The 24,062-nt window shown below is 43.6% G+C and overlaps 1 protein-coding gene across 1 annotated transcript in view; it reads left to right on the top strand.

Annotated features, from left to right (window-relative positions):
- The window catches only part of LOC132008172 (transmembrane channel-like protein 2), a 63,744-nt gene that overhangs the window by 13,421 nt on the left and 26,261 nt on the right, over positions 1-24,062 (top strand). The window contains exons 3-9 of the mRNA XM_059386588.1: positions 2,528-2,680; positions 11,086-11,176; positions 13,039-13,120; positions 13,468-13,574; positions 15,660-15,758; positions 18,869-19,011; positions 20,923-21,070. Of these exons, the coding sequence (XP_059242571.1) occupies positions 2,528-2,680; positions 11,086-11,176; positions 13,039-13,120; positions 13,468-13,574; positions 15,660-15,758; positions 18,869-19,011; positions 20,923-21,070 (823 nt within the window). The remainder of the gene's footprint in view (positions 1-2,527; positions 2,681-11,085; positions 11,177-13,038; positions 13,121-13,467; positions 13,575-15,659; positions 15,759-18,868; positions 19,012-20,922; positions 21,071-24,062) is intronic.

Here is a 24,062-nt window from a genome sequence, read left to right as displayed (position 1 = left end):
CATTACTCACTTCTTGGGATGTTTTAAGAATCCGTCTTGATAATGGCTGGGGAGGCTTTTGAAATAGTTGAAGGAATCGAGGTTATGGTGAAAATGGTGTTCCTTCCCACAGGGCTCTAGACTCTTCTACCGAACCTCTTCGCCTTTACAGAGCGAACTGGGACCCTCAAAAGAGCCCACTGATTTCTTGTCACCATGCCAGCCATTCCTGGCTTGATTGGGGCTTTTTTCTACTGTCTAATGGTCTTTGGACATCAGCTAAAGGGGTAAAGGTGCCCTTAGCAATTGAAAGAGAATTTAAAGCACGCAGATTGGGCCCTGGAGTGTCCTGAACTTTACAGGGAGGCTGCCCTCCCCCTACCCGGAAACAGACCCCCAGTGTCTGGATGGCAGATGCAAAGTCAGGGTTACATTCTCAGCTAAGTGCTGTGACAGGTAGAGAGAGATGGAAAAGGCTCAGTCCTGTTTCCCAGGTGCTAACAGTCTGGCAGGGGAGAGAGGCCTTGGGCAGCAGTCATCACAAGACAAGGCAGAAAGCAATATGATCTGAGAAAGGAATTAACGAACTGCCTTCCTGGGGGGTGCTGGGACATCAGGGTTCCTCCATGGAAAAGGTAAGCTTTTCGGCTGGTCATGGAAGCCCAGGTGACATTTGAACAAGCAATGACTGAAGCTCCCCCCCTCCCCCAGGTTAAGGGAACCCCTGTGGAAAAACTCAAAGGCAGGTAATCATGGGGTGTGCCTGAGGTGTGACAAGACACTCCCATGCCCAAGTGTTCCCAGAAGTGAAGTGTCGGGCCCCTCTCCCACCTCTGTCCTCTTCTGAGCTCCTCAGAAATTAAGACTCATAGAGGCTCCTGTAAATTGTTCTCTAAGTCGAGCCCACATCCTGGTGTTTCCATGTATGAAACTTGCTAAGAAGCAGCTGGGGCATAGCCTTTTCCTGTGCCCTCCTCACCTCGGGGTGGGGGTGGGGGGGCTGCTGTCCCTCCCAGAGCCACTGTGTCTGCGAGTGAAGGACGGTGTGAGAAGCACACACAAGAACTAGGATTTTGTGGCAGCTGAACACATCATCTTGTCTGTGAGATGCTGAGGCTGAGGCTCCTCACGTGGGGAGAAGGGTTCCTCACCTGGGGAGAAGGATTCCGGCTGGATGCTCCCTCCCCCTATGCTGTCCAGTACCATCCCTGTCAGCCCCGTGCTGAGCCCTTGAACTGTGGCCCACGCAGATCAAGACACTGCGTGAGAAAGGAATTTCTCATTTCCTTTCATTCTAATTCAGTGTTATTACTACAGAATTAACACAAGAGTTAGTGGATTTACTTAACCCGGAGAGACAGCTATAGCTTTGAAATCAATTTAACTTTGAAGCCGGCGCATTTCAAATCTCTAAAAAATAAAAAGGCAAACTGTTTTTGTCAATGCAGATGTAAATGTCAAAGGGAAATGGCATTTGGCTACTCGAGTCATTTGTTGGGAAACTTCTAAGTAGGTCTGAAACAACCTGGGTATGTAAATCCACCTTTTCAACTACAAATATTATGAAATCCAGATATGGATGAAATATGTTCAAGGAAAATTTAATGTCTGAATTGATATGCACAGTAGCTGTGGGATGAACACCAGATTTTGAAGACAGTACAAGAAGAATATAAAATTTCTCATTAATAATTTTTTATATTTGTTACATGTTAAAAATAACAATTTTTGACATATTGGAGTCAATGAAATGTATTATTAAAGCTAGCTTGCCCATCTCCTTTTGCCATTTTTTAAAAATTTTTATTTATTTATTTGACAGAGAGAGAGATCACAAGTAGGCAGAGAGGCAGGCAGAGAGAGAGGGCGAAGCAGGCTCCCTGCTGAACAGAGAGTCTGATGTGGGGCTCGATTCCAGGACCCTGAGATCACCAACCTGGGCTGAAGGCAGAGGCTCAACCCACTGAGCCACCCAGGCTCCCCTGCCTTTTTTTTTTTTTTTTAAGAGATTTTACTGATTTATTTGAGAGAGTGAGAAAGAGTGAGCATGAGCAGGATGAGAGGCAGAGGGAGAAGCAGACTCCCTGTTGAGCAGGGAGCCTGATGGGGAGCTCAATCCCAGGACTCTGGGACCATGACCTGAGCCAAAGGCAGATGCTTAACGAATGAGCCCCCCAGGTGCCCCTTGCCATTTTAATATGGTTACTAGAAAATTTAAAATTACAACACGTGGCTCGGGTTACGTTTCTGTTGAGCAGCACTGTGCTCGAGTGTGGTGGGTGGAGAGGACTTAAAGAAATGGAGTCGGGGGAGGCCACCCTCCTGGTGTTTTGGGCTACAGGACAGAACGCGGCCTCTTCAGATGGGCGGTGGGAGTCACTGAGGGCTTCTGCGCAGACGCAGGCCTCTGAGGGGAGATCAGTGCTGGGAAGGCCAGGGAACACAACCCACCTGCCTTGCCTGTGGGTTCCTCTCCATTCCACAGAGCACCTGAAGACACTTGCCGACTTTTCACTCTCCCCTGCTCTGCCCCTGCTCTACCTTCCAGATCACCCTCCTTGGCCTCCCGTGCCTCTGGAGTGGAGTCTCTCTCAGAGGAGGAACTGGCCCGGATCCTGGAGCAGGTTGAAGACAAGAAGAAGCTCATCGCCACCATGCGGAACAAGCCCTGGCCCATGGCGAAAAAGCTCAGGGAGCTCAGGTGAGCGAGGGGTGGTCAACCAGGGCCTCTGGAAGTCCAGAGGGCGCAAGCCCTTCCCATGGGCCCCAAACCCGGCTGCAAGAGGACTTAACGGGAAGTGGGATTCACTCTCCCACTCTGCTTTGGTCCCTCCTCTCCCCAGCACAAGCACAGTGCCTGAGTGGGGTCTGTTAGAGCCCAGACAAACAGGAGTGGTTACTGCTAACAGAGGGCCTGTGGTTTGCCAGCACCAAGCAGGGTCTGGGGAGCGAGATGAGGATCATGGTGCTCTGGCCTAGAGCCAACCCTGCCACTCTGCCTGATGTCCCTTCTGTCCCGTGCCCCTTCACCTTCATGGCGAAGGTTCCTGCGCCTTCCTCACAACCCAACACAGTCACTCTCTGTGACCCTGCTCTGCCTCTGCAAGGTCAGAACTCCCTTCGTGTTCCTGAGGCACTCAGAACCTCTCCATGTGTAGCACACTCCCACTTACGTGTGGGGAGCAGGGACTGGGTCTGTCTCAGCTACTCCGGCAGCCTGAGGGCCTGACCCCGGGTCAAGCTCACCATCATGCTCCATGAATATTGTTCAGGCCTCCTCAGGCCCCAGCCCCCGACTCCTGTTTCCAGCCGGCCCTTCTCTGGCTTCCACACAAAGGCCAGCACGCCATACACGTTATGAACCTCATGTCTCATAAGGGCGAGAGTCACATTGCTTAACTTCTGGTTTTCTACTTAAAACAACAACAACAACAAAAAACCCATCCAACATTACCATTTCCCCCCCGCAAGTGCTCTCTTGGCTTTTCTGTTGCAGGGCTGAGCAGGGAATGCTCCCTCTCCCCTTCCCTCTTTGTGAAGCCCTTTTCCCTCGCTCCTCTCACACATGCATTTCCCAGCGGCTCAAGTCAAATGCCTCATCCTCTACTGGGTAGAACAATCTGGCAGCTGTATTTGGACACATTGGGATTCATGGTTTGCCCCTCTGAGAGGCACCGCCCAGATGCTAGTTGCACAAACATGGGTTGGGCTTCTGGTGAACAGAGCTTACTCCATGCTAGCAAATGACCGCATTGTGTCCTACACAGTTGTGCGAAGAAAGGTGTCCCTGTGGTGCCCACCGGCCAGTGTGTCCCAACAGGACCTCTGTTGGAGGTGCTCTAAATCCATACTAATACTCCTGCCGCCAGCTACAGGTGGCCAGTAAGCTCTTGGAGAGTAGCAAGTGTGACTGAGACACGGATTTGGGGGTTTTATTTTAATTTATTTAAATTAAATCATCCCCTGTGGCTGGTAGCTACCGTTCTAGTGGCAGGGACAGCTCCCAGCAGTGGCTGTCTTCCCACTCAGCCTCTTTTCCTGAGACTCTTCTCCCTAGTCCCTCGGGGCCAGGTTCTTCTTCCTGCAGGGGGGCACAGAACAGCCATCTGTCACCCTTACGGGACCTCACCCCCACTCAGGTGTCACCTGAACACATCTTTTATTAACAGTGGAAAAAGAGCAACCGAGGTGCTTATGGAAATGAGATCTCCAGGCAGCTGGAAGTCACGGGGCCTGGGAGATTTCCTGAGGGCTGTCTAGCTGCCTGGAGGAGAAGTGTGACATCTCCTCCAGCCAGAGGACAGAGCTCCTGCTCTTGGGATGGTTGACAAATGGCTAAAGCCTGGGAAGCCAAACAGGCCCATGTGTTTCTCCTTGGAGCAGGGATCTTCAGCCAATGCTGGCCTCCTTCCCTCTACCCTCTCCCAAGACTCCTTATCTCCGGCTCAAGTCCAAGCCCAGAGAGCCTCTGAGTCCCCAAGCAAGCTGGTGCCTCTGCCTCAATCTTTGCTTTCTGCCAGCCTGGCTGATTCCCACATATCCTGCAGGACTGGGGCCAAGTGTCCCTTCTGCAGGAACACTCCCATCCTTTCTCAGCAGTAATGAAGAGTTCCTACCCAGTCTTGGGTGCCAAAAAGGAGCCAAATGAGGAGCATGGACTGCCATCTGGAAGAAACCAGACAGCACCCTTTCCTTTTCACCCACTGAAGCAGTGTCAGAGGATGCCTGCTAAGGCAGAAGATTTAAACAAGATCCAGAGTCTTATAATATCCACAGTGTCCAGGCTTCACCTGAAAATCACTCATCATACCAAGAACTAGGATGATCTCAAGCTGAATGATAAAAGACAACTAAAGATGCTAACACAAAGATGACATAGATGCTACAATTATCTGGCAAATTTTTAAAGAAACTGTCATAAAAGTGTTTCACTGAGCAATTATGAGGACATGAAACTAATGAAGAAGTAGAAAGTCTAAGAAAAGAAATAGAAGATGTAAGGAAAAACAACTAGAAATTTTAGAAGTAAAAAATAGAACAACTGAAATTTTTAAAAAATGAATGAGTGGGCTCAACAGCAGAATGAAGAACACAAAGAATCAATGAAACTGAAGGTAGAACAAGAGAAATTACCCAATCTAAACAATACAGAGAAAATAATCAGGGCGGGGGGGAATGAACAGAACCTCAAGGACATTTAGGACTGCAATAAATGTTGTAATATTAGTGTTTCTTCCATATCCCTTGCCCTGGATATGAGAGGGTCAGGAGGAAGAGTCCAAGAAAAGAGAAGAGAGAGGGTGGGGCTGAAAAAAACCTTCAAAGAAATAATGACTAAAAATTTTCAAATTTGGCAAGACTTACAGACTCAAGAAAATGAAAGAAACCCTACATGGAATGAACCCAAAGTAATCCATGTCAAGACACATCATAGTCAAACTTCTTACCAGCAGTCAGAGAGAAACAATGCATTGCCTATAGGGGAAAACAATTAGAATTAAAGTAAATTTCTTATTAGAAGCCTGTCCTCTGGAGGACAGAGGAAGGTTACACAATTTTTCAAGTGCTAAATAAAAGAATTCTCAGCCCAGAATTCTATAGCCAGCAAAAATATCCTTTAAGAAGAAGAAGAAAGTGGGACACCTGACTTTGCTCAAGTTGTGATCTGAGGGTCCTGGGATCAAGCCCAGCATCAAGCCCCAGATTCAGTGGTGAATCTGCTTACCCCATCCACCCCTCCCCCTGCTCACATTCTCTCTTTGTCTCTCTCTCAAATAAATAAATAAAATGTTTTTTTTTTAAAGTAAAAAGGAATCAAGACATCCTCAGATGAAGGAAACATAAAAGAATTTGTTACCAGCAAACCAACCCTAAAAGAATGGCTAAATTCTCTAAATAAAAAAGAAATGATAAAACAAAGACTCTTGGAACATCAGGAAGGAAGAACATGGTAAGAGCTAAAATATTGGAAACTGTCATAGATTTTCCTTCTCCCTGTGAGTATATAAAATTATGTTTAACAATTGAAGAAAAAATATAACAACATCTAATGTAGTTCTCAATGAATGTAGAGAAAATATCTAAGACAATTATAAATGAGAGGGTAAAGGGACATAAGGAACACACATACATTTTACATTACATATCACATTGTATAGTAATATGTAGGAACAATTAGAGCAACTACTGAAAAGACCATACAAAGAGATAACACTGAAAAGCATCATAGATAAACCAAAATGGAATCCTAAAAAATGTTGAAGTAACTTGCAGGAAAAAGGATTAGAGAAATGAAAAACAGAAAGAATAAACAAATAAACAAAAGTAAAACAGTAGGTTTAAATCTTTTTTTAAGATTTTATTTATTAATTTGACAGAGAGAGAGATCACAAGTAGGCAGAGAGGCAGGCAGAGAGAAAGGGGGAAGCAGGCTCCCTGCTGAGCAGAGAGCCCGATGCGGGGCTCGATCCCAGGACCCTGAGATCGTGACCTGAGCCAAAGGTAGAGGTTTAACCCACTGAGCCACCCATGTGCCCCATTTAGGTTTAAATCTTAACATATCAATAACTACATTAAATGTAAGTGGTCTAAATATGCCAGTTAAAAGACAGACTGGCAGAGTAATTTTATTTTTTTTAAAGATATTATTTATTTATTTGACAGGGCGAGATCACAAGTAGGCAGAGAGGCAGGCAGAGAGAGGGGGGGGGAAGCAGGCTCCCTGCTGAGCAGAGAGCCTGATGTGGGGCTCGATTCCAGGATGCTGGGATCATGACCTGAGCTAAAGACAGAGGCTTTAACCCACTGAGCCACCCTGGCAGAGTAATTTTAAAAATGACTTAACTGCATATGGTCTGTAAGAAACTTTTTTTTTTTAAGATTTTATTTATTTATCTGACAGAGATAGACACAGGTAGAGAGGGAACACAAGCAGGGGAAATGGGAGAGGGAGAAGCAGGTTCCCCACTGAGGAGGGAGCCTGACGCAGGACTGGATTCCAGGACCCTGGGATCATGACCTGAGTTGAAGGCAGACACCTAACCAACTGAACCACCCAGGCACCCCAAGAAATTCACTTTAAATATTATGATATATATAGATTGAGAGTATAAAGATGACCAAAAAATATATGCCATGCAAACGTTAACCAAAATAAAGTAGTAGATGGGGCAGTGTAAATATCAAATAAAGTCAACTTCAGAGTAAAGGAAATTAACAGGGACATAAAGGAATATTATAGAGTGATAAAAGTGTCAATCCATTAAGACAAAGACATAGCAAACCTAAATGTGGGGGAGCACCAAGTGGTTTGGGTTCTGCAGTGTAGTATCTAGGGATGTGTAAACTTAGCAGTTTAAAATAGTAATGAATATTTACTGCCTTGTATGGGCCAGAAGTTCAGGAGCAGCTTAACTGGGCAGTTCCATCTTGGAGTCTCTCACAAGGTTGGGTCAGGATGTTGGACAGGACTGCTGCCATCTGAAGGCTTGACCAGGGCTGGTAGTTGTTAGAAATAGGCCTCAGTTTCTCTCCATAGGCTGCTTGAATTTCCTCATGACATGGAAGCTGGCTTCCCTCAGAAGAAGAGGAAGTCACAATTACCCTTTATTGTCCTAGTCTCAGAAGTCATAAATAGTCACTTCTACCACTTTCTGTTCATTGGAGACAATTCACTATGTCTGGACCACATTCAAGGGGAGGAGAATTTGGTTCTCCATTTTTATTTATTTATTTATTTATTTATTTATTTAAAGATTTTATTTATTTATTTGAGAGAGAGTGCAAGGGAGGAGCAGAGGGAGAAGGACAAGCAGAATCCAAGCTGAGTGAGAAGCCTGATACGGGGCTCAGCCCCATGACCTGAGACAAAATCAAGAGTCGGACATTTAACCAACTGAGAGCCCCAGGAACCCCCAGTTCTCCATTTTAAAGGGAAGAATAACAATTTGCTACCATATTTTATACCACCATCCATGTAAGCCAGGCATTCTTGGTTAACCTCCACTGCCCTTGGACACAGATCCTCACCTGGCCCACCCAAATTTCTACTTAGCACGAGTTCAGCATTTATTTGATTCTTGTCTCCACAACTAAAATTGGAAATTGCCTGGGGACCAAGGGAGGCCCCAAACCAGCATGGCCCAGACCACCTTCAACCTCTGGCCACCCCCAACCCCTAGCCATCTCCTTTTGGCCATCAGGGCTTCCCTCCTACTTCCTTGAGATCCATGCCCCTAAACTCTTCCTCAAAACAACAGCTCCCTCCTCTCTTTGCCTTTTCACTGCATTTACCACATACCATCTGGTCTGAGGAAAAAGGGAGACAAGTTTGCAGAAGTTCCCTCTTCAAAGGACACTTGGTGACAAGGAAGGGACAGAAGTAAGATTTACAACAATCGAGAAGTATAGGACAGGAGCCTATGTTTCTATAAACCAAATCCTCTCTGGTAAAGAAGAACAGGACAGTCTGGATTATAGGTAACGTGTTTAAAAAGGAGTTTTCTGCAAAAAGTTGTTACTATTTATGTATTTTTACTATATCCAGAAAAGCTCACTGTGTCCACCAAAATTCTTAAACCAGGTGGGCTCTTCATAGTGAACAATCCCTGGAGTTTGCACCCACTGCCGGGCATGGCCTTCTGATCTCCTGAGCACTGTCTGGGGGTCTAGACACAGAGCCTGGATCTCAAGAAGAAAAGTATTTGCTGCTGGGCCCAACAGCTCAGGAACATGAGCTGGCTCTTACTTCGGGAAGTTTCACTTGAAGTCCCCAAATCTTAAAATCTGGCACATTTAAGGATTTATTTATTTATTCTAGAGCAAGATACTGCGGAGAAGGGCAGAGGAAGAAAATCTCCAAGCAGACTCCCCACTGAGCACGGAGTCCAACCAGTTGGGGCTTGATCCTATGGCCCATGAGATCATGACTTGAGCCCAAGCCGAGAGTCGGAAGCTCGACTGATGGAGCCACCCAGGCACCCCAAAAGCTGGTGCATTTAAACTCACAAACTCCAAGTGCTTAGGAGCCTCTGCTCACTTGTCAAATACAGGAAGAGAACAAAAATACAAATTTCATGAAAACATGTTTTTGTGTTGTGCCTAGTTGGTAGCCACAGATAGCTAACTGCCAGTACATGTCCTGCCTGGGGGGAAACAAGAAGCTGATCCCATTAAGGATCCTTAATCCCCTACAGACCAGCTTTTGACCTTGGGGTTCGGAAGCTAAACAGTCAGCCTCATCAATATGGAGACATCGGAATAAAACCAGCTTCAGGATTAACCTGAGGTTAGAATGTGACTTTGACTTTGATCTGCCTGCAGTCGCTCTTTGGAGGTGGGATAGGGATTGTGTAGCATACAGCGAGGGCTGTAGCAATAGCCGCCAAACACACAGCTCCATGACGCCTTCCCCCACAGCCCCAGAGCCACCCTGAAATGGACTTCATTTCTCATCCATTTGTGGTGCTCTATCCAGGGGCTGATGAAAAACTGGCTTTCTGCGGTCTGCGAAGGAGGGGGTCTGATTTGCAGCATTCGCTGATTTCCACCGTCTGAACACTCCCAGTGGCTAATTTCAAGCTACCAACAGTTTAACAGCCAGGTGGCCAAGTTCCTGAATATTTAACATCGGGTTCTCAGGAGCCATTCTCACTGGCCCCAGCACACCCCCCAGAATACCTAATAGACAAACTGATGCATGTTGTTTTCATCCAACCTTCCTGGGTTATGCAGTCCCTCATTCAACATTCATGCAGTCCACAAATGTCTCCTGAATGCTGTATTCATTCTCCTTTTCTTTACTGAAGTATAATTGACATACAATATTATATTCATTTCAGGTGTGCAACAGCATGATTCGAGGTATGCATACACCACGCAACGCTCACCACTATAAGCCTAGCTACCATCTGTCACCATACAATGTTATTAGTATTATTGGCTATCATCCCTAGGCTGTACTTTGCCTCCCCATGACTTAGTTATTTTGTAACTGGAGCTTTTTAAAATTTTATTTTATTTTTTTCAGTGTTCCAAGATTCATTGTTTATGCATCACACCCAGTGCTCCATGCAATACATGCCCCCCTTAATACTCACCACCAGACTCACCCAACCCCCACCTCCTCCCCTCTCAAACCCTCAGTTTGTTTCTCAGAGTCCACAGTCTCTCATGCTTCGTCTCCCCCTCTGATTTCCCCCAACTCACTTTTCCTTTCCTTCTCCTAATGTCCTCCACATTATTCCCTATGCTCCACAAGTAAGTGAAACCATATGATAATTGACTTTCTCTGCTTGACTTAATTCACTCAGCATAATCTCCTCTAGTCCTGTCGATTATAACTGGAATTTTTTACCCTTTCATCTCCTTTCCCCTGTTTTGCCATGTCTGTTTCTATTGCTGCTACAACACACTGCCACAGTGCAACTGTTTGAGCTGCTACTCCCCTATCTACCAGCTCACAGCGCTGCTGGCCACAAGTCCAGCAGGACACGGCTGCATTCTCTCTCTGCACAGGGTCTCACCTGGCTAAAATCAAGGTATTAGCAGGGCTGAAGTTCCCATGTGGGGCTAGAGGTCTTCTTCCAAGCTTGCTGGGTTTTGGCAGAAATCCATTCCTTCTCTTGCTTACCGTGTGGCTTCCTCTCCAGGGGTCCCAGCAACAGAGGGTGGAGAATTCTCTTGCTTCTAATTTCTCTGACTTTTCCTTTTGCTACATCTCTCTCTCTGACTCTCTGCCTTCTTCTCTGTTTAGGGGCTCATGTGATTCTTCTGGGCCCTTCCCAAGAATCCAGGATAATATATTTTAAATTCCAGAATTTTAATTATGTCTGCCAAGTCCCTTTTGCCATTCATGGGCATGCCACCAGGGGGCTACCCTACCCTCATGGGGGCCCAAATTCTGCCTATGGGTGCCTACCATGTACTAAGCACTCATCTTAGTATTTGGGAAACTTCAGTGAATGAAACAGACAAAGAGTCCTGCCTTCACAGAGCTTACATTCTAACTAGGAGTATAAAAACCCTTCAGATTTCTTTTGGTTTGGTATTAATTGCAGTTCTGCCTCTACCCATGCCTCCTTTTTTTTTTTTTTTTTTCCTAACCAGGGAGGCCCAAGAGTTTGTGGAGAAGTATGAAGGAGCCTTGGGAAAGGGGAAAGGCAAGCGAATCTACGCCTGTAAGATGCTGGTCGCTAAGGTGGGTGGCACAGAGACAGCCAAACCCTCAGAAGTGTTTGTTCAGCCTCTGAACCTGGGTGACCATCACAGGCCCTTGCCTCTTCATTTCTGTCTAGTTCCCCCAGAATCCCCCCACTGAGAGGTCCGGCTGACTAGCTGATTTGTCCAGGAGTGGAGACTGTTTGTTGTCAGTTTCTCTACATTTATCTGTAAGGGCTTCGGTGTATCTGAGATTCATTTCCTCTCCAGTGAAGAACTATAAACTCACAAAACGGATGAGGTGAAAGGACTGAGATCTTATTTCCCAAGCCCCAAATCCGGACACACTGTTTGATGCCCACAGCCCCGAGGGACTGTCAGATGGTGGCCAAGTGATCAGCTAACTGGCAGGCTGTCCCCAGGGGCCTCCCTTGGCAATGTTCATTACCCAACTTGGCCCTCAGCCTTGCAAGTCTATATTCTGTACTGATATTATCAGCACCCGACAGGGGATCCATCCCTCGGGGTTGGGGGATCACATTAATAAAGCTTCTGAGACTGATAGGTAAAACCAGGTGCTGGATTATTAATTTACAAGAAAAAATAACCATGAGAGAACTTGAAATATGAAGAATTCACATCAGCAGTGCCTTTTTTTTTTTTTGATAATAGAGTTACTTTATTTGGGTAGCTAACCATAATCTTAATTTCAATCTTTTAACTTGCAACCACAAATCATTACCATAGAAATCAAAATACTCACAGCCCAGGTGATGGGCAGTTTTCCTTATAGACAGACTTAAATAGAAAGCCAATAAACCACCAAAGATGAATTTTGAGCGTGGAATCAGAGCTAGGGAAGGTAGGTAAAGCAGTGGAGCTAGAATGCCCAATGCTAGTCTCCATACCCCTTCCTGTTGTAGGGGGTGCTTTGCCATTGTTATCAACCAGGCTTCTGCTTACACACTCCTCTTCTCTATTGCACCTGTGACCACCGTCATTTTCGACAGGTGCTTCCTTCCTTGTATAGCAATCATCCCATCAGGATACATTCAAAGCCTATAGGTCTGGAAACGCATCTGATCCCTTCAGATAAATTTTCCTTTTGAGCCTTTAGTGACTTACATGGGAAACCCCACTTCCTTTACAAACAAGTCTTTAGGGGGACTTTATTATAATAGAAACTGATCCTAGGGTCTTCTCCCCACTACTTCTTTGTCTGCTGTTTTCTATGAGTTTTTTTTTTTTTTTAATTCCAAATAGATGTATTTCCAGGGAGTATGGTTGTTGGAAGAGCAACCCTCTTGAGAGCTGACAAATTTTCACCCAGTCAGCAGACAGACAGCTACTCAGGTTTCCAGCTGGTACCAACTCTGAATGTTGGTGCTGAGAACAGATCTTGGAAAGAAGCAAAACACCTAACTTCTTTCAGAAAAACAGAAACAAGAACCAAAAAAACAGTCCGTTGTTTTCACCAGGAGAAGAATGGAAGCCACGGGTCAAGGTCCTACCAATTCCAGCACCACAAAGGCTGAACAAAGTTCTTATCAGATTTATGCACTTGGCTGTCTGCCAAATGTGGACGTAAGCCTTGTGAGATTTTTCCCTCCTTTGAATGTTTAAGAATTAAAAAGAAAAAAAAAAAATGTTGCGCCAGAGGTTGCTAACCCAATTTGATCCCCTAAACCAGAAGTATATACAGAATTCCTAAGTTCACATATACACTGTCCAAACATGAAATTTTATCAGCAAATACAAGGCACTGTGCCAGGCCGGCTTCTCTCTTGCCCCACTCTTGACTTTGGTGTTGACTTGTCAGCATCAACATGTTCCTGCAGTGTGTTCCTCCAGGCCCCAAGGCAGGATGTTAATGTACTGAGTGTATTACCTGTTTAATTTCAGAAGTGGGTCAAGTTTAAGAGAGACTTCCATAACTTCAAGACTCAATGTATACCCTGGGAAATGAAGATCAAGGACATTGAAAGTGAGTATTTTGGTGTAACTGTGTTGAGCTGGTTTCCTAACGAGTTTTCCAAGGGCTTGGATTGTGTTCTTGACCAGCTGATCAGGTTATTCCACAGGACCTGTGGTCTTAGAAAACAGGATGGCCTTTGAGCGAGTCAGACCCAGATTTAAATCCTGTTTCTTCATTTTCTTATTGCAGGAGCGCAGGTAAATGGGTTAGCCCGTCAGAGCCCCCAGGTTATTTATCTGGAACATCCGTTCCACAGACCGACATGAAAACAGAATCCATCACACACATGAAGAGCTCGGTCATGCTATCTTCCTCCTTCCACAACATTTAAACCCTGCTGCCTTTCCTTATGCCAGGTCACTTTGGTTCTTCTGTGGCATCATATTTCATCTTTCTCCGATGGATGTATGGAGTTAACCTCGTCCTTTTTGGCTTAATATTTGGTCTAGTTATCATCCCAGAGGTAAGACAAGAGCTTCCTAGATCTCTAGAGAGTGTGGAGGCTTATCATGACCACCATCCTCATTTATATTAATCAAATACTCTCCGTTTTACAAAAAATCAGTCATTCATTTTAAGTTCTCTACTCCCATCCATTGCCTGGATAGCTTAGGACAAAAAAATGGAACCAAAATACTTGTGTTCCTTTTTTTTTTTTTTTTTCTCAAAGTGTTCAGCTTTATTGAGGGCATGGGATATCTATAGATAAGGTCTGGAATCAGCCTGGAAGGGCAGTGACCCAATGGGCAGCCAGGGAAGGCATTTCCATGACTTGGGTTTTCTCGAAAGTGTGACTCTCAGCTCCACCACACCCAATGCCTTTGAGTCCAAACATGGCGTCATAAGAGGGATGATTGTAATAGGGCTTACCTTCATGCTCAGCAAGGCTCCCTGACATCAGCGTCTTTCCACATTTCTCACACATCGTCCCCCAAGGCTGATGCCAGTCCTTCCCCAGAGAGCTCACCTGCTCAGCTGGCCCCATGGCCCACCCAGGGTCTCAGTGGGTCCTTGTGCCCCATGGGTGGGGAGGGGCACCTCCAGTCCCCTAGGCCAATCCAACCAAACAAATGAGGGGTGGGTTCAAGATACTTGTGTTTCTAAATTAAGACATGGACCCTACATTTTTCTGTCTTTTGTTTTACTTTAAGATTAGTGGAGAATTAACGTCTTAGTAAGTTTTTTTCTTTACCCTGAAAAAAAAGAGAGAGAGAGAATGCATTGTGTCATAAGTTACTGAAAAAAAAAAACCAAAACCTGCATTTAAAGTTTATTCCTCACTATTCTCCCAGATATAATCTTATACAGATGTATGTGCGTACCTACTTATAGATGAGTAACTGAGAGACAGGAAAGGAATAAGCAACTTGTACGAAGTCACACAGTAAGTTTGTAGTAAATGAGATCCAGGTCTCCAGAGTGTTGGCCTGGGATCTTTTCCAAGGGAAATCTGACAAATTAGAAGACTTCTGGGCAGAACACTGTCAAGCATTACAGGACCAAAATACAACGGAATACACAGGAGGCTATGTTCTTGGAAGGGAAAACTTAATATTGTAAAATAAAAAAGTTAATCCCTCCTAAATCAATATGTAAACTTCATACAATTCTGATTTTTTTAGAATTAAGGATGCAAATACAGGCATATATATTAGGTTATTAATAACATAATCATGTACACGTGAAGAACTGGCAATATTCTAATATCCAACAATAGGTTATTTGTTAAGTAAATTTATAGTAGATAGATGGGATTAAATATTCTGAAGTCATTTTATTCAGAGACATACCATATGCTATAGAGAATTGAGAATTAAGCTAAATAACCAGACTAAAATATAGATAAAACTCAGAAACAACCGTAAGGAAATCTATGATTATCTAACAATCATTATCTTTGGGATATGGTGGTGATAGGGACTTTTTTAAAGATGTATTTATTATCAGGGCACCTGGATAGCTCAGTGGGTTAAGCCTCTACCTTCAACTGAGGTCCCAATCTTAGGGTCCTGGGATCAAACCCCTCATCGTGCTCTCTGCTCAGCAGGGGGCCCGCTTCCCCCCCCCTCTCTCTCTCTCTGCCTACTTGTGATCTCTCTCTCTCTGTCAAATAAATAAATAAAATCTTTTTTTAAATGTATTATTTATTTATTTATTTATTTGAGAGCGAGCAAGCACAAGCAGGAGGGGACAGAGAGAAAGGGAGAGAGAATCTCAAGCAGACTCCATGATGAACGCAGAGCTGGATTTGGGGCTCCATCTCAGGACCCTGAGATCACGACCTGAGTCAAGACCAAGAGTAAGATGTTTAAGTGACTAAGCCACCCAGGCACTCCAGTGATGGGGAATTTTTTTAAATGCCCTCTGTACTTTTTCACATTTTCTACAATGAGTATGTGAGTACACCAGGAAAGGGATTAATATTCTCTAAAGAAGAAAGTGGGGTGTGTCCTGCTCTGAGAAGGGAGATATTTAACCCAGTATATTAATGTCTCCATGTGTTTGCATTTTCTCCACTCATCATGCTGTCATTCTGTCCCTACACAAGGTACTGATGGGCGTGCCCTATGGCAGCATTCCCAGGAAGACAGTGCCTCGGGCTGAGGAAGAAAAAGCCATGGATTTTTCTGTCCTTTGGGATTTTGAGGTACCAACACTAACATGCCAATGCCCTTCTACTATGTGATTGTAAGACCTAAAGTTTGCATGGATAAGTGTGAAATAATGCGTTTAGTCATTGGAAAACCAGTGCTTAACTCAAATGAGATCTCCACTATGCAAATGAGCTAGCCAACCCTGTCCTCCTAAGATCCTTTCATAGGTCCTTCCTGCAGCCACACACCGCTCCTCTCTCTCTCTGCCAGATCCATGTAAGTGTCCTTACAGGACAGATTTCTCTTCCCATACCCACAGGAAGACTCCAGGGCTATCACCAGCTCAGCTGTTCCCAAGCTTCACATGGCATCCTCAAATTCAACATCTATCCAGCCAAACCCACATTGCGTTTTCCCATCTCCTTTATTGGAACCACCATTCACCCAGTCGTTCAAGTGTGAGACCTTTCCCTCTTCCTCACTTCCACCTCCCCCCCACCACACACAACAAGCCAACCACTAACTCTATCTTAATTCAGTCCCCCTTTCTCTATGCCTCTTACCTCTTCTTTGGATAATGTCCACACCATACCAGGACCATGTCAAGAATCTTCTACCTCTGCTTCCTGCTTTGACTTGGCTCCTAAAATCTCCATTTGCTCTGCTGTCAGAGTGATCTTTTTGAAAGGCAAACCTGACCCTGTCACTCCCCTACCTTGGATATCCATTTATTCCCATTCCTAAAGGGAATAAAATCCAATGTTTTAAATCAGGTTTATAAAAGAACTGTTCACCACTTGGCTGATCCTCCCTTTCCAGCTCCATTTCTGTCTCAGAACTCATACTTTAATTTCCAATTTTTATCAAGTTTGGGGGAAGTCCCTGAACACATCACATACTAGTGCCTCCTACTTTTGCTCAGGACATGGCCTGGAATACCCCTTCCTCCTTTTGAGTCTCCTCACCTCTATGCCTTTGTGGAGCTCTGTCTGCAACTCCAAAGAGTTCCTAAGGCTGGGAGGTTCAGGCAACAGGTCATTGCTGCTGCTTCATTCTCGTAGTCAGGTTCAAGTTCAGGTCAGGTTCATACTTCTCAGGTACGTGTGGTAGTGTGTTGGAGTATTTTTCCAAGCCATTCAGAATAAGGGTGTTCCAAACAACTACTACATTTCTATAGTACTAAGTATTATATACTACTACTACTGTATACTACCACTAAGGATTTCCTTTATTCTTTATTTCACTCAAGGACCCCTAAGGAAACATACTAGCTGCCCAAAACAAACTGAATTTGTTCAACAATAATCCTCCATTTTATTGTTGCTGTTGTTGTTGTTACCAATGGTAAAAATTTTTTTCTTTTTTTTTTAATGTGTTTTTAAAAAAATAATCTCTACACCCAACATTGGGCTCAAACTCACAACCCCAAGATCAAGAGTTGTGTGCCCCACCTACTGAGCCAGCCAGGTGGCCCTTAAATTATATTTTTCAAGCTAAAATTAAAGCTTTGGAAAACTTATATCCATCACCATCACAGTGGCAGTTTCTTAATGGTTAGATGCTTTTCTGATGAGATCAATGAAGATATTAACATGTGATTTTTTACATGTGTACAAAGTGCCTCAACATTTGGCAGATTTTTATAACTCAGGGAACCATTATTTTCCACTTGACCAATCCATGATCTTACGGCATTATGTGTGGGTAAAAGATCCCACATCTTGATAGTACAAGATAGAGCAATTAAGCTTTAAAAACTTCAAATCTTGAGATAATTTTAGACTTACAGAAGAGTTGCCTAAATAGTACAGAGATTCCCCCACACACAAAAAATAGTATAGAGTTCTCGTATACCCTTCACCTGGCTTCACTTTATGATAACGTCTTATCTACCCATAGAACAATTTAAGAAATTAACCCTGGTATAATATTATTAACTAAAGTGTAGAATTGATTTGGATTTCATCAAGTTTTTCACTAATATTCCTTTTCTATTCCAGGACCAAATTCAAAATCATACATTGTATTTGTCCTCTCTCCTTAGTCTCCTCCAAATCTGTGACAGTTCTCTTTCAGTGCCCTTGACACTTTTGAGGAGAACTGGTCAGTTGTTTTGGAAAATGTCCCTCAATTTGGGTTTATTTGATGTTCCCTCATGATTGTAGTGAGATCATACATTATTGGGAAGGTTGCCACAGAGGTAATGTGCCCTTCTCAGGGTGGCAAATTGGGGTTATACTATGTTGATACATGTTATGATGGGCAACATTGTGACCACTTGGGTAAAGTCGTGTCTGTCAGGATTCCCTATGGCAAAGTTAATATTTTTCTCCTTTCAATTACTCAGTATTTTGGGGATTGCGATGGAGTTTAATGTAACAAGATATGAAAAGCTTAATATGTGATTCAGGTTCCACATTACAACTAATATTTAAGTGATGACTATTTATTTATTGAGTTTAGGTATCATATCAAAGAAGAAACAACCTTAAGTACATGAAAAGATTGTTAAGATTTGCCTTCCCTTTCCAAATACATACCTGTGTGAGGCCAGAATAATCTCGTTTAACTTCAGCAAAGACATACAAGAAATGCTAAAATTCCAAGCTAGTATCACACCTGAAAAGTGTACTGATTATACCTAAAGCCAATTATACCTAAAAGCCAAAACAAAACAAAACTTGAGGTTTAGATTAGACTGTAAGCCCTGTAAAGGTATGGTTTTCTTTTTAAGTTTCATACTGAGAAAGTTCACAGACTCCAGCCTACTTCCAGAGTGTGACATTAAGACCCTGGAAATGTGAGGGGAAAGAATTTGGAGCTCTTCTTGCATGCATGCACACAGGCACACACACACACACACACACACACACACACACACACACATTGTATCCGCAATGTTAGCAAAGCTGTCCTCCTTGTTTTGTATCTGTATGCATTCTGGGTAATAGAGAACAAAGAGAATGAAGGGGAGACGCAGAGACATGGATAGACTCTGGAGAAACTGGGGGAATTTGAAGGAAGAGTAAGGATGCCCAGAATTCCTCCTTTCACCTCTCAGATTCCCATTAAACCCTAAGAAAGAAATCCCAGTAGAATGAAAGTGTCTGGAGACCATCTGCACTAAGCTTACAAACCCAGAACATTTGGACCTATCCCACAGGGTTACATCAAGTATTCTGCTCTCTTCTACGGCTACTACAACAACCAGAGGACTATTGGGTGGCTGAGGTACAGGTTACCCATGGCATACTTTATGGTGGGGGTCAGCGTGTTCGGCTATAGCCTGATGATTGTCATTAGATCGTAAGTATGACTGTCTCTTTTACAGGCTTTTCATTTTCTTCACACAAACAACCCACTCCCATGGCCACTCTGTGCCTCCTTACCTTCTTATGGGGATTTAGAAAGAAAACAAGGAGACATATAAAGCAGATATGGATTGTCATATGTGATATAAAAGATATAAACAGGATAATAAGGGAAGTTTTCAGAAAAGGGGTAAAACACCTTTACATGATGCTGAGAACGGCCAGTCACCTTGAAAGTCTGGGGCACAGCATTTTACACAAAGGAAGAGCATGTGCAAAGGCCCTGAGGCAGCAAATATCTTAGTAAGTCCCAAAACCTGTCAAAAGGCCAGTGTTGTTTGAGAGAGAGCATGTAACTGGTAAGGTAAGGCTGGAGAAGTCTTCAAGTCTGTTTTCACTTAACCCAGAGGTCAGCTTCCTCAGAAAAACTATTCTGCTCCTCTGTAACTCTAGCTTGCATGTGAGTACTGAGCTCCACATTTGTAAAGATATCAATAAAAAACGTGAAGGAACATATGTGATGTGATTAACCATGGTGTCCTCTCTGGCCCCAACTCTATCTGTCTCTGTGGTCAGAAATGACTTTTTTGTTTTAAAAGATTTTATTTATTTATTTCACTCACACACACACACACAGAGAGAGAGAGAGAGAGAGAGAGAACACAAGCAGGGGGAGTAGGAATGGGAGAAGTAGGCTCCCTGCTGAGCAGGGAGCCCAATTTAGGACTTGATCTGAGAACCCTGGGATCTTGACCTAAGCCAAAGGCAGACACTTAACAACTAAGCCACCCATGCACCCAGAAATGACATTCTAATATGTCTGTGCCTTTTAATTTGTGTTCTCTGAGGAAAAATTCTGGCCTATGAATTGCCTTCTTCTAAGCCAGGGAACCCCAATCAGCAAAGGCTGACGTAGTATCGGGGACACAGCCTCCTGCACAAATCTGACTACCGGGCCCATCCACCCTTCAGCATTCCTCCCGGAAGAGCGCAAAGCCCATCCATCCTTCAGCATTCCTCCCGGAAGAGCACCTGTCTGCAGGAAAGGAGTAGAGCAGGTGTTAAAAACTCCAAAAAGTCAGTCGTTAGCCCAGTACAACTTTCTGTCATGTCCTCTCAAGGGGAAATGCTGCTGTTCACGAGGGACTGCCCAGCACAATAGTGACCATTTGGTGATGGGTGGCTGCCCATCCAGATCTATCAGGGGATAGGCTTGCTTTTATTCTTAGCTCTTGTGTTTGTTGCAATGTTCCCTGTTATTATCCCAGATGAGTATAGGTGTATAGAAGGTTTTCCTGATGAACCAAAAACCTAAGTCAACTAAGCCCGTGGAATAGCAAATCCCATAAGATAAAGAGGAACAAATTCTACCATACATACATTGTATCTGAGAGAGGATCTGCTTGAAATTCTGATTCCCACAGCAAGGTTGAGGCTAGGTAGGATAAAATGGGTGGGTAACGAGGCAGGTCCAAGGGACTTTCAACCAAGTTTGCTTAAGAGAAGGATGTACATGTCACTGGTTTCCATAACAACTACCTCAGGGATTGTTGGGTTTTATATCAGAAAATAAGTATCTTTTTTGTTCAAGAAGATACGTGAATTAGAAGAGGATATTCTGGTTTGAGAATTGAGTTCCCACAAAGAGTTCTCAAACAACATTGGCAGAGGAGTCTAGCCACAGGAAGTCAAATGTCAGGGTAGAAAACGTGGTTCAGTGGTTCATTGTCCAGATGATACCATGTGTGCTTGCTGTGAACTCTGAATCTGGGGGGAAGGCACCCTGGGTATAGTTCAATTTGAATCATCTTGGCTCTTTCCCCTCATTGCATATCTACTACCTGTGCCCCAGCCCAACTGAGGCCAAGGTTCCCCTGGGCTAACAGCAATGGTATGCACCCTACAGGATGGCCAGCAATACCCAGGGCAGTGTGAGTGAGGGGGAGAGTGCTAACTTCACGTTCAGCTTCAAGATGTTCACCAGCTGGGATTACCTGATTGGGAATTCAGAGACAGCCGACAATAAATATGCCTCCATTACCACCAGCTTCAAGGTAGGTGTCCCAGGATTGTTCCCACTTCCTCGAGGCATTCTGGGTCCCTTTGCTCATTAGGAGACTTCACAAAGTTGGGGCATGATAGATAAGATCCCCAAGTAATTTGTGGAAAAGGCTTTACCAGAGGTGTGAGCCGTGGTCTCAAGCCTTCAAGACAAAATGCCCATGACTGGTACCCACATCTGTTTCGTAATATGACAGAGAATCTTGGTTGCTGGGACCTAGTCCTGACTGTTTCCTTGTGGAACTTTTTTCTGCCAGAGAAACTGGAAGGAATCATTTGGGGCTGCACTTCTCAACCTTTGATGCATGTTTAAATCACCTAGGCAGCTTTAAAAATCTTTTGGGCCCAAACCCCCAGAGATTCTAGTATAATTGGTCAGGGGCTGGGGGGTTCCTGGCATTAAATTCTTTAAAGGCTCTCTGAGTGATTAGAAACCCCAGAGAGAGTTGAGAACTCTGGTTTGTGTGGGTGAAAGGAGTCAATTAAATATGCAGCAACTTCCTACTTAATTACCTCATAAATTTATTCACAAAAGACATGTGAAGTGGCCTACACATCTCTATTTTTTAGAATAAAAGCAAACCTAGGGGTAAACAAATGAATGAAGACAGAAGCTAGTATGTTGAAGAGTGGCACATCTTATTTATTTCCTCCATGTCTATAAAAACCATTTGGAGTTCTTATAGTTCAATATGTCTCCCATCTGATCAGACTTTCTTTCCCCCAGGACCTGCCAAAGGTCAGATTTACAACACGCTTAATTGCCTTGTCTTCTTCCCTCTCCTCTCTTCTGGCCCTTCCTGGCAGCTTCCCACTCACCAATGCCTACAAAGGGCAGGTACATCCACCAGGGGCAGAGCTTGGGCTGAGCAGCTCACTACATGGGTTTCATGAGCCCACAGTCCTGACAGCTTGGCAGTGGGTAATGCAGGGAGCTGACTAGGCTCTCTTCCCTTCTCCTTCTGGCAGCAGTTGAGCGGGGGTGGAGGTGGGGGGAGGCACTGTTGGAGCATCCAAAGGCAAAAGAGGGGTCAACGGAGGCTTTGCCTCTTCCTCCAGACCTACCCAAGAGAGAAAAAGAAGGTCAGTGCCTATGTCTGAAGCCCTTTGAACATCTGGCAAGGTGAGGGCTTTTTCTCTGAGTCTATTAAAATCAGAGATAATAACTTTATATAACAGAGCATATATGAAAACTGCAGAGCTAATGTATATTAACTGCTTGATAAATTAGTTAAACCTGGACCTGAATACAGTAACTGTTCATTGATTAGAAAAGTCTCCTTCCCAGTACTTAGGTAATCAGGAGACCTCATTTATTGTCTTGGGTCCACCATGAACTATTTCTGTCTTCATAGAGAGTTACTGATGCAGGATGCAAAGTCTATAATAAAAAATCTAAGGGTGCCTGGTGGCTCAGTTAGTTAAGTATCTGATTCTTGATCTCAACTCAGGTCTTGATCTCAAAGTCATGAGTTCAAGCCCTGCATTGGATTCCATGCTGGGCATGAAGCCTACTTAAAATAAAAATTAAAATTAAAATTAAATATATATATATTATATATATGACTATTATATTTTTATATACAACAGCAAAATAGAAAATAATTTTTAAAAGAAAATAAAAAATTATTATTATATTATATTATTATTATAAAGAAAAATTATTTTCTTTAAAAAAGAAAATAATTTTAATCCCATTTACAATAAAATTACTTAAAATTCTTAAGAATAGAATTAACAACAACAAATATAAGACATTTCTGAAAGAAATTAAGAAATCTTAAATAAAGGGAGATATACCATATTCATAGATTAGACAGGTATCAACAAATTATTGTCCAGGGGCAAATCCAACCTGCTGCCTACTTTTGTAAAGAAGATTTTATAGAAACAAATCAATGCCTATTTATTTCCATATTGTCAGTGGTTGCTTTCATGTATTATGGGGTAGTTGAGTAGTTGTGAAAGAGACCACATGGCTTGCAAAGCCAAAACTATTTACTATAATGGCTCTTTAAAAAGAAAAAGAAAAAAAAAAAAGATTTTAGGGGTGCCTCGGTGGCTCAGTCACTGGGCGTCTGCCTTCTGTTTAGGTTATGATCCTAGGGTCATGGTATCGAGCCCCACATTGGGCTCCCTGCTCTCCCTCTCCCACTCCCCCTGCCTGTGTTCCCTCTCTCATTGTGTCTCTCTATGTCAAATAAATAAATAAATATCTTTTAAAAATAATTAAAATTTTAAAAGATTTAATTTATTTATTTATTTGAGAAAGAGAGTACAAGTTGGCAGAGGGAGAGGGACAAGGAAACACTGCAATGAACATTTAGCCTAATGCAGTGCTCAGTCTCACAACCCTGAGATCATGACCCCAGCTGAAATCAGGAGTTTGACACAACTGACTGAGCCACCCAGGTGGCCCTACTATTAGAATAGAAAATGTTTGCTGGCCCCTGAATTAGAAGACTCAGTATTGTTAACATGTCATTTTAATCTATTTGCTCTATAGTTTTAAAACAATCCCAGTCAGACAGTTGCTGAGATCTCTCTGGGCCAAGTATCTATGACATGGGTGATAATAGAAATTACTACGTTGGTTTGTTATTGGGATTATGAGGGTGATACAAAACAGGTGTTTAGCACCACAACTGGCATACAGTAGGTATTCAATAAATCTAAGCTTTTGTTATCACGTGTACCAAAATGGGAATAACAACAAGGTATATCTTCTGAAAGAAAACAATTCTTGAGGTGCCTGAGTGGCTCAGTCGGTTGAGCACTGGACTTTTCACTTTGGCTCAGGTCATGGTCTTGGGGTCATGGGATTGGGTTTCTTGTTGAGTCCCATATGGGGCTCCATGCTGAGTGAGGAGTCTGCTTGAAATTCTCTCTCTCCCTCTCCCTTAGCCCCTTCTCCCCCACTTGTGTGCTCTTTCTCTCTCTCTATCAAAAAATAGATAAGTAAAACTTGAAAGAAAGAAAGAAAGA

This window comes from Mustela nigripes, unplaced genomic scaffold, assembly GCF_022355385.1.
Source record: "Mustela nigripes isolate SB6536 unplaced genomic scaffold, MUSNIG.SB6536 HiC_scaffold_75, whole genome shotgun sequence".
Classification (NCBI taxonomy): domain Eukaryota; kingdom Metazoa; phylum Chordata; class Mammalia; order Carnivora; family Mustelidae; genus Mustela; species Mustela nigripes.
This window is presented reverse-complemented; position numbering and strand designations above follow the sequence as displayed.